Here is a 10,520-nt window from a genome sequence, read left to right as displayed (position 1 = left end):
GCTGGAAGATCTCCGGTTGAATGTAGAGCTTGGCTTGCCTTCAGGTGAAGCAGAGGTGTTTGTGCTCCCAGGTAAGGTCGCGGGCAGGAATGGGTGTCCCTGGGTGGCTGTATGCGCTGAGGAGCCGAGCGCGCAGGTGTCACTCTCCGCTGTGCTGCTGTGGGGTGTTTGGTTGGTTGTGCAATGTCCAGGTGTGCCCGGTGACTTGAGTGTAGGGCAGCGTTCGTTGCCCAACTCCGCTCGCTGCGCGGGCTGCTCGAGGCATGGAATCACAGCATCATTTAGGTTGAAAAGGACCTTTAAGATCATTGAGTCCAACCGCAACCCTAATGCTGCCAAGTCTACCGCTAAACCGTGTCCCTAAAAAAAGGCAATGCAATCTCTTCTCTTTTACCTTTTTCTGTCTTTAGTCTGGTCCTGTTGCCTTTACCCAGGCCATGCCCTGGGTGAGCTCAGCAGGTGAATCCCTACCGCAGCAGAGATTTCCTGAAGGTAACAAAACAGGTTGTGGCCTCCCTCTGTTTGGCAGTTCTGCACCTCCTCACTGGGAGCGTGTTACTCTGTTGCATGACATGAGCTACCTAAAAGTCCAAAGCGAACACCTGTATCCTTAGAGCATCAGGAGTCCTGGAGCCTGGGTGCGCTGTGAAGCAACAACCAGTTCTTGCCACGCACCTCCGCTGGGCGCTGGCAGTGGCTGCCGAGAGCTGACCTTCTGAGGTGCCTCCAGCTTTGTGGGCAGTAAAGGCTTGAGGCAGGATGGAGACCTGGCCCGTTCCCACGCTGCTTTAATGACAAAGCATATTCTCACGCTCGCGATGTTGGGCTCAGGGTTGCAGTCAATGGGGAAGCTCAGTTCCCAAGACTTCTCTTTCGGGCCAGATGTTCCCGCATCTGCTAAGCCCGCTGCAAGCATGAGTTTCTGTCTTTGATCTTGGCCAGGTAGTTATGGATCAGCTGCTGCACAGCATCTTACTTGCCAGGAGAGTGGGCTAAACGTCTTGTAGTCTGTGAGTCAGCCATACTATGCACAAAACTGGCACTGGAAGGAACTGGTATGTCTTCATGTGGTTTGTATACAGATTTATTTAATTCCGGGGCAGGCACAAAATCTAATAGTAAGGGACAGATTAGTCATAGCTAGATGGCATCATGACGAGTGGTATGAGCACTTCACTGCCTTTCCCTTCCAGGTCAGTAGTGTAAGCACAACTCGGTGCCACTGGCAAAAGCCAGGAAGACCGTCTGTAGCTAGCATGATGCCAGACTCTAAGAGGTTCCCCGCTGAACGGCTGAAGCCTGACTGAAGTGACAGACATTGTCAGCCTCACGTTCTGCCATCATGGGCTTGGCGACCACACAGCAGAAGGGCAGTGGTAGGAGAGAGCCATCACTCACTCCTGAGGAGTGACAGTGCTGTGCCAGCCACACGGTGATGTGGCAGGGATGGAGCCAAGCCCAGGCCCTGCCTTTTCCATGAGTTACTGCAGGAGCCTTGGCATTGGTCTCCGTGCAGTCACCGCAATGCCCACTCAGTGGGGAAGGCAGGCCTCGGATCTCCAGGCTCAATGGACAGTTCTAGGAGCTGATGACTTTATGTTTTCCTCCGTCACGTTTGTCTGGCCATCAGCAAGTGGGCTGAACATAAAGGTCACTGAGTCTGGACGTGAGGAAAATGCCAGTGGCTGATGTGCCTGGCTGGAAGCCATGACAGATTTCTGCTGCTTCTGTGGTGTAGGGATCTCTGCCTCCATGCACGTGGTGAAAAGTAGAGTGGCCCAGGCACGGGGGTAACATGCGAATAAGATCACTGGTGCGTAGGTCTCCACAGGGGTGGAAGAAGCAGTACCGACATGACTGGGTGTACATAATATGTAATTATCTGCATTATCACTGCTGGTGTTTCCAGAGCTGCCTTGGAGCTGCTCTGGCCTGGCCCTGGGCATCCATGACTTGAGTCAGCACTTCTGAAGTCACAGGTACAAAACGTGAGATGGGGAAACCTGGACGCTACTTCCCAGAAGCATATACAGACACTTCTGCCCAGTTGCCCTAAGGGTAATTTATTTGAGGCTGTCTCTCTCAGCACCATCACATCTGCTTCCATCACTGCTTCCCCTTTCCCAGGGCAAAATGCTCAGCCTGCGTGGATAACCTGAACTCTAGAGATGCTGTGGTGGTTGTGAGCAAGGGGTGTAGTTGCACAGCCAAATCTTGAATGAGAGTAAGCTGTTTGCTGGGCTTTCCTGGCTATCTCTATGTTTCTGTGATCCTCATCTAGAACACAACCACCACCTAGCCTTTATTGCCAGCGGTGCTTGCTTTGTCCGAGATGGCCTGCAAACTTCTGTGGCTAGCTAGGGAGGTTATCAGCAGAGAGATACGGAAGGCGATGCACTGGCGATGAATGGTGGTAGCAGCGATGCTCACAAAGCCGATAGCACAGACTGGTTAACTTCCATGTTTTCTGCTTAGTCTACACAGAGAAGACCTTAGACAGTCAGCGTGCTCTGGGTGTCCAAAATCAGTTGATGGGGATCCACCTTGATCTGTCTCTAGAGTTAAAATGGGGTGAGATCCTTCAGGTGCATGTCACCTGGACACCTCTGTGCTTGGCTTTTCTTTGCAAGTGCAACCTGCCTGAAAAATGTAGGCGCTGCCGCTGTGGCAGAGAGACCACAGAGCTGCCAAATGTGAAGGAGCATCATGGGGTCGCCTTCAGATGAGCTAGTACAAGACTAGCGATCCCGGTGACAGGCAAAGCCAACTCAAATGATGGTTGACTTCTCGTAAACCTGGCAATTCCCCTTTAAAACGGGTGTAAGTTTTGCAAAGAGACTAGTTCTTGGTTGCGTGTATCTGGCGTGTGCATCCTTCATCCTTAGCAATTATCCTGTAACTGGAAACTATAGCTGGATTTCAGTGGCTGAACTGATAATTAGCCCTTGCATGTCATCTCTGATGAAGGCTGCAGGAAGCAAAGGCAGCCAGTCTCTGCTCTTCATTTTCCTTTCATCCGCCGCGGAAGGACGAGTGAACAGCAGCATTATTCCTGTTCCAGTAATAGCCTCTGCTGTCGGCGTCAACCTCCCAGGAACGCCTGCAGCACTGCGCCTGCGTGCTAGTGGTGTAGCAATAAGGTAGCACCCGCGTTCCCGTGAGGCACGCATGAATATCCACCATCTCGTTACTGTTATCTTGTACCCTGTAGAGTACTTGCTTAGTGAACAGTGAACAAATAAAAATGCAGCTACCTCCCCCGGGTCCTGTGTTTGGCATACTTCATCTGACAGTTATTCCGAGAAGGGCTCTCCGTGGCCATTGTGGTGTGTGGATCCCTTATCGTCCCGCGGGATCCCCCTCCCATTGATGTCAGAGGAGAAATATGCGCATGGGGGAAAGGGCAAAACATAGCAGTGCAGAGCAGGAAGAACTTTGCCCGAATGCAGGAAATACTGCTGGCTGTCAGCAAATATCCACGCCTGCACTCCAGCCTTCCCAGCCGGTGTGTCGGCAGTCAGGTGGAGGAGGCTATCGCTTGTTGTGCGTGGCTGGAACGGGGCTAGCCTTTGTTGGATGTTGTGGGAGGAGGTTCTTTTTAATTTGTCCTTCACAGGTGTCGGAATTTGGGCCTTTCCTCTAGCTGGAAAGCGGTGCCTGCTTCTGGAGCAAAGAGAAGAGCCTACCCATCTCTTTCATGTTCTTAGGTTTGAGTTTCTCAGATGCAAAAGCCAGGTTCTGGTAACTCTGGAATGGGGAACTTTAGATTCAAAAGCAACTGCTCAGATTATGCTCAGATCAAGGAAGTATGCAAAGTGAAACAGAAATGCACAGGCTAAAAGTGATCGTCAGCTGGCTTAATCCATTTACTTAACTAAGTACAGTAGGAAGTGGGTATCTTGGGTACCTGTAGCATATTTTGCCTCGACAGTTCTTTACTGTCACCTTGCCATAGCGCGTCACACAGAGATGACAGCAGCAGTACGTGGGGGACGGGGGGGAGCCTCAGGTCACTAGCTCTCGCCAGTCTCAGGATTTCAGCATCCCATCTTGCAGTGACATGGTGTGTACTTAGTGGGACAGACCTGTCCTGTGCCACAGCTGCTCCCTGCCGAGGCAGCCGCTTAGTCCATGGAGCACTCCTGAAATGTCCCCCTAGTTCCTGGGAAGAAGGGCTGACCCGGTAAATCTTCTTTTCCCAGCATCATTTGGGACACCGGGTCCCTGGCCTGCTGTTCTCATAGTCACTGAGCTGCCACCACCTGTCAGCTGACCGCCTCATCCTTCAAACACTTACACGTTCTGTTGTGGTGGCTCAGATTGGCCTTACAGAAGTGTTAAAACTGCAGCTTCCGATGAAATCTATAGTGAGCGCAGTGCTGTTTAAAACAAATCCCGCCCTGGCAGTGAACTGGCCGGCCCTGCCCCACTGGAGCGAAAGGCAGGTCCTGCTGAGCCACGCTAGCGGGCACAGACGTCTCCAGCTCAGTCTCCTGTACAAGTCAAGGTGACGGCGTCCTTGGTCTGTTACCGCGGCTCTCATTTTGGCCATCCTAGTCTTTGTCCTTTCTTCTAAAGCTTGGTGGAAACCTGGCTTATTAGCTTTGCGAGGAATGTGGTGGAGAGCAAGTAAGGAGAAGGAATGGTGTTTTTAAAGGAACACAAACACGCAACCAAACCCTGTCCCTCTAAGATGGATATCCCTGTTGTTCTGATATCTAGCTGGAATGAAGCTTAAAGGAAGCCTACTAATCATGCAGAAATAGATGAGCTGCAGGAAATCCATAAATCAGTACTAGATTGAACTCTGAGGTGTAATGAAACTTTCTAATAACTGGAGTTGAATTAGAGTGATCAACAAATTATGAAGGCACACTCCCTCCATTAGACATGCATGACCTGACAAGTTAATAGAGGCAAACAGCCCAAAGACACAAATTACAGACTTCTGTGGAATGGGGCTGATGAGTAAGCAGTTCACGAGCAGGTTAGTTTGTGACCACAGCAGGAGTGCTAGCCAAGTGGATTTCCTGGCCACATGGGCAAACACCGACTGTTCCTCTCGGGCTGGCCGTGAAGCTGCAAGTACTTGTGTGGCCTTCAAATCCTGCTTGGAAATGCTCACTTAACTAGTAGAACACCTGAAAGCTGTGCTTGTGCAGCACCGTGCAGCCCAAAAGATGTCAAAATGCTTTATAAGCTCCATCTCCGAGGGGAGGGAAGGGGAGGGCCCTTACTCCCCAGGGAAATGCAGCCACCGCTCCGGCAGCCGAACTCCTCAGCCTATGTGGTGCAGTCTCCTGTTACATCTGGTACCCACATCAAACCTGCTGAGCTGCGGTTTACTTTGGTGTGGATGGTGAAGGAAGGACAGAAACGTACCCGTTTCCTTCTGGGGTTCTGCTGAGATAAGTAACACTGGCCCAGGAGCCGTAAAGCGGTCAGTCACCTCTCCAACCCAGTGACCAGATGAAGAGGAGGGTTTGTGTCCTGGTTTCGGCTGGGATAATTTTCTTCCTAGCAGCTGGCATAGCGCTGTGTTTTGGATTTAGTAGGGGAAGAATGTTGATAACATACTGATGGTTTAGTTGTTGCTGAGCAGGGCTTACACTGGTCAAGGACTTTTTCAGCTTCCCCTGCTCTGCCAGGGTCTCAAGGAGCTGGGAGGGGGCACAGCCGGGACAGCCGACCCCGACTGCCCAAAGGGGGGTTCCAGACCATAGGGCGTCGTGCTTGGGGGGGTTGGCCGGGGGAGAGCGACCGCTGCTCGGGATGGGCTGGGCATTGGTCAGTGGGGTGGTGAGCAGATGCATTGAGCATTCCTTGTTTTGTGTATTCTGTATATTCTATTATTATTGTTATTACTTTGTTATTACTTTTTTTCCTCCTCTACTGTTTTATTAAACTGCCTGTATCTCAACCCATGGGTTTTACCTTTTTTTCCCCCGATTCTCTCCTCCATCCCGCTGCAGGAGAGAGGCAGTGGGCGAGCGGTTGGGTGTGTGCAGCTGCCTGCTGGGTTAAACCCCAACAGTTTGGTATCTCGTGTTAGGTGTCTTTGCAAGGGGGCTTTCCACCGAAACGCTCCAGCGCAGGAGCGCCTGCTCCTGCAGGAACTGTCCAGCCTTTCAGGCTGCTTACAGCGGGCGGGCGGCCGAGGAAGCTCTTTGCTGCTCAAGAGCAGCTTTCGCGTTAAGCCCACCTCGAGCAGTGCGTGGTCTGTGAAGCCGGTGGCGGGGCGCTGAGCCTGGCTCAGCACTGTCCTGGGGTGCTGAGTCACCAGCTCCAGGACTTGCTGGGTCCTAGGAAATTCTCTCCCCGTGGACTGTTGTGACTCAAAGACATCTTGATTTTGATCACCGAAAGAACTCGTCCTGCGATGAACACTGGACTGTCACGCTGAATTGTGGAACCCTGGCTGTGTCCCTCGCGCAGGCGCCATGCCAGACTGGGCAGAAGCCTAACTCAGTCGGAGTTGGCCTGAATTCTGCCTCTCCTCTGTAATCTCTCTAAGCCTCTTCCTGCCCAGTTTCACTCGGTGTGGGTGAGAGGTGGTCACAGACACCGAGTTTCTGTTTGATCTCTGTTCTACAGTAAAAGTTTGTATTTCAGAGATGTTTCTTTGGGCTGCTTTATGTAACTATAGGCAGCAGATCTCTCAGACCTGTATTTTTTCAGCTTACAACGCTGTTGTTTTCCTACTAGATAAACAGCTTCTGAGCAGGAGCTGAACGGTTCTTGTATTAACTTCATGAGGACACCAGCTGAAATGGTTAACAATACTTGAAAAGCATCTAGTTTTGACTCTTCTTTCTATTCTCTTACAGGTTACCTATTGCAGTCGGTCCTGGGCACAACAGTGATCCCATTGTGTGAGCCTGGTGAAATGGAGAACTGCACAACAGCGCTAAGTAAGTGCACTGCACAGCTCTCTCTGTAAATAACAAATCTTGGGTTCCCATCTGCCTTGGGCTGGCAGCCTCATGGAGGTGCCCCTGGAAATCCTTTTTTTCTGTTGAGCAACATTGCTGCCAACCTGCAAAGTGCTCAGTCTCATTGAACAAGAGCCATGTTTTAGCCTGCATTTCCTTTAATATTACTTCTTCAGCAGAAGAGCTCTGTTTGAGGTGAGAACTCTGCTGTAAAAGCAGAAATAGCTCATGTGGGACTCCCAAAGGAAAAGTCAATATAGCTCTGGGCTGGGAAAATCCTCCCTGTTCCGAAGGCTCACCTGCTTTAATGCCTACTGCATTGGCGGTCTCTTGGTAACGAGACTGTTAGTCGTCCTTGTAAAGCTTGTGCGTTGTTTCGGAAATACAAAGGGAAGACAAGGCTGGTGAGATGCTAACAAAACCTCCTTGCAGTCCAGACAGAGAACAGTCCACGTGTGGCTCAAGTCGGGATAACTAGATGCAAGCCTGAAATGAAGGACTACTGCTTCCACGGACACTGCGTGTACATAGTGGACTTGAATGAGCACTATTGCAGGTATGGACAGGGCGCGACGCGTCCTGCAGACCTCCCCGAGGTGGGCTTTGAGGTGAACTTTATGTGGCCTTGGATCTTGCTGCAGGTGATGCTTTGCTGGAACACCAATCCAGCAAAGTATTTAAATGCTCACAAGAATTCAAAGGGGAGCAGCATATATCTATAGTCAGCCTCAGCTGCATTTAAGCAAGTGTTAAGCACATGCACTGACTCCAGTGAAACCTGGGTGAGAGTCTTAGACACCTGAAATTAGTCACCAACCCAACTTAGACTCGGGGCGCTCGTCCTGATGTGCTTACCTGTTCATCTGTATTTACAGTAGCGGGAGATCCAGGCGTCAGGCAAAGCAGCAACGTCTCTCCTTTGATCAGCCTACCAAATAAAGACCCTCTAGGCATTTTTAAGGGTATTCCTCATTTACTTGAAGAATTTGCAACCATTTCTAGGACCACATGTGCTTGAATTAGCGTCAGTTTGACTTCCTTGTCCCTGAGGAAATGGCAGGCCAGCAGCATAGCATGCTTTGTGGACTGCTAAAGCGTAACCCCACGGCGATGTCTCTAATTGTGTCTCTTATCCTCAGGTGTGACGTAGGCTTCTCTGGTGTCCGGTGTGTGCATTCAGAACTTGTCAGACAACCCCTCAGCAAGGAGTACGTGGCGCTGACAGTTATCGTAGTTCTGCTTTTCCTCACCGCCGTCTCTATTGCAAGCTACTACATCTGGAGAAGGTAAGATGGATTTTCTTCGTGGCTCAGGAAGGCAAGTCAGCTGTATGTGCAGTCAGGTGTCAGCCGAGTACCTCCAGATAGACTGGGATACCTACACTCACTTGCCTGCAGATCTCCAGATCTATCTCCAGATAGTCCGATATCCAGCCCTGCTAGCCTGCACTGAGTGAGGTGTTCAAAAAAGGAAGTATGGTGCCTGCATAGCATAACCCAGATGGCAGGCTGGGCAGCAGTACCCTCAGGTGCCTTTTAACCCCGAGCGAGGACTGTATAGGTTAGTTCACGTGCCTCTTAGAGGGTGTGTCGAGGTAAAGGAGAGAGCAGACAGGGCATATGAAAATTCTAGTTCCTTTTCTTGGTAGTGCCATTTCCCCAGCCATCGGGAACGGGAGAGCAACTGGATGAATGATAGCTAATTTGTTTATCCGCCGTGTTATTGTGGTGACTGTGATATCACAAGCGTTGCCTTATCAGCTTTACCGGGGAGGACAGTAGTCTTCTCCATTAACAGACCCACAAGCAGCAGGAATCATTCTTCAGGCTAATAATTAATCGTAAGCAGCTGTCAGAGAGCCAAGGAGGTGGAACAACCCCCAGAGGGAGAGCTCAGCTTCACAGATCTGATAGCCAGCTGGTAACCGCTGTCATTCCTCTCCCCTGCCTGAAGACTCGATGGCGTGTCATCTCAAACGGAAGATGGCCTAGCTGGTTAGGGTACTCAGCCCCATGGCAGGGAAGGATCCAGCAAGACTTCCCAAAGACAAACCTAGTGCCAGCAGCAAGACTTTAATGCAGATGTGAAATATCTTCTGTGAAGAGCTGAGAAATGAGACTCTGCGTGCACGTTATCTCAGACCCGGAAGTGAGCACAGACAGAGCCTAGCTGCTAGAGGTTTAAAGCAAACGTGAGGAGGTCATACAGCATTTTTTTTCCTTCCCTCAACCCCGCCTCCCTTCACTCCCCAAAAAGCCCTTTGGAACAACTGGCTTTCCAGAACTCACGCTTCTCTTTTTTGCTTCCAGGTACCGAAGCAAGAAGAGACAAACGAACGCCGGTGAATACAAGGAAGTTGTTGCCCTGTAGAGGAAAACGGTGGCTTCCTACAGTGTTCTGTTTGTCTGCATGGACTCAGTGGCTTCCCATCTATTTAAATGTTATTTTTATTAACAATATATACAATATTTATATCCTTTTAAAAATTTCAATTGTTTGGTGATCCAATCAGTATAGGTCAAGCATTTTATTTTCAGTGTTTTATTTTTTTATTAAATAATATTTCCTAATGAGAACCCCACCTAAGTGGTTCTGTGGGATAGAAATATATTTTTGTAAAAACTCGTCTTCTTACTCTGAAGAGTAATTTTATATTTATTCTTGTGAATATGCTCAAAACAATTCTACTCCTTGAAATAAAAGTTCTAGACAAAGTCAAAATGTCTGTGTGGTTTGATTGAAGTGAAACGTGACACGGCTTGGCTGAGCAGGATGTTTGAAGCCCCAGCAGTTATTTCTGGAGAGAGAAACCATAGCATCGCTAATAATATGTATCGATGCACCTTCGTTCCAAAGAACATAGCTGTTAGCGGGCGTAAGTGGAGGAAGGCTTAAAGGAAGAAAGAGCAGTGCTCCTAACGCAGCCCGACCAGCGTGTACCGCGTGACCGCAGCATGGATCTCGGCTCATCCGCACCCTCAGGAAGGCTGTACTGGGTATGTTTTGGATTACAGCAGGGAGGCGGCAGCACAAGTCGATCAGTCTCTGCAGCTGAACACAGGAACGCGTGACAGCTCAGGGCATGGGTGTAGCTACGGGCAGCAAGCTCCCTCAGAACCAGCACCAGCACCGGAGTCCTCCCCACAGCGTTTCTGCCATTGTGTCTATCGTACAGCCCTGGGAGCAGGGAAAAGGAAAGGTTTTGAGTTTGGGCTTAATGTAGATTTCTTGTCGGCCTAAAATAATGATAGAATAGCCTGCTGGGTTTGGCTGCGCCCCGAGCGAGGCGCCCTGTGAACAGGAAGTATTCGCGCAGTGCGTGAATCGGCCCTGTTGATCCCATCACTTCTCAGACTTTCAGAAGATGTGAGAAAAAGCACAACCCTTTATTCGTCATTCCTGGTCTTTGCCAGAGGTCCACGCGAGCTGCGGCGGCCTGCGTCGCTTGGTGTTTATGGGCATGAGACCTGTGATCTCTTGACCGGTGCAACAGGATCTTTGTAAGGAAGAGTGGTGGGACCTGAGACGCCACGAAGTGAAAGTGCTATTTCAGCAGCTCTCGGGGAGCCACAGGGCAGAGTAAACTGG

At 50.3% G+C, this 10,520-nt stretch overlaps 1 protein-coding gene across 1 annotated transcript in view; it reads left to right on the top strand.

Moving 5' to 3' along the window:
- EREG (epiregulin) overlaps nucleotides 1-9,314 on the top strand; it is a 25,651-nt gene extending 16,337 nt beyond the window's left edge. The window contains exons 4-7 of the mRNA XM_009644728.2: nucleotides 6,828-6,911; nucleotides 7,365-7,488; nucleotides 8,072-8,218; nucleotides 9,242-9,314. Coding sequence (XP_009643023.1) covers nucleotides 6,887-6,911; nucleotides 7,365-7,488; nucleotides 8,072-8,218; nucleotides 9,242-9,302 — 357 coding nt within the window. The 5' untranslated portion in view covers nucleotides 6,828-6,886 and the 3' untranslated portion in view covers nucleotides 9,303-9,314. The remainder of the gene's footprint in view (nucleotides 1-6,827; nucleotides 6,912-7,364; nucleotides 7,489-8,071; nucleotides 8,219-9,241) is intronic.
- The last annotated feature ends 1,206 nt before the right edge of the window (nucleotides 9,315-10,520 follow it).

The sequence above is a fragment of the Egretta garzetta genome, unplaced genomic scaffold (assembly GCF_000687185.1).
Source record: "Egretta garzetta isolate BGI_Z169 unplaced genomic scaffold, ASM68718v1 scaffold378, whole genome shotgun sequence".
Taxonomy (NCBI): Eukaryota; Metazoa; Chordata; class Aves; order Pelecaniformes; family Ardeidae; genus Egretta; species Egretta garzetta.
This window is presented reverse-complemented; position numbering and strand designations above follow the sequence as displayed.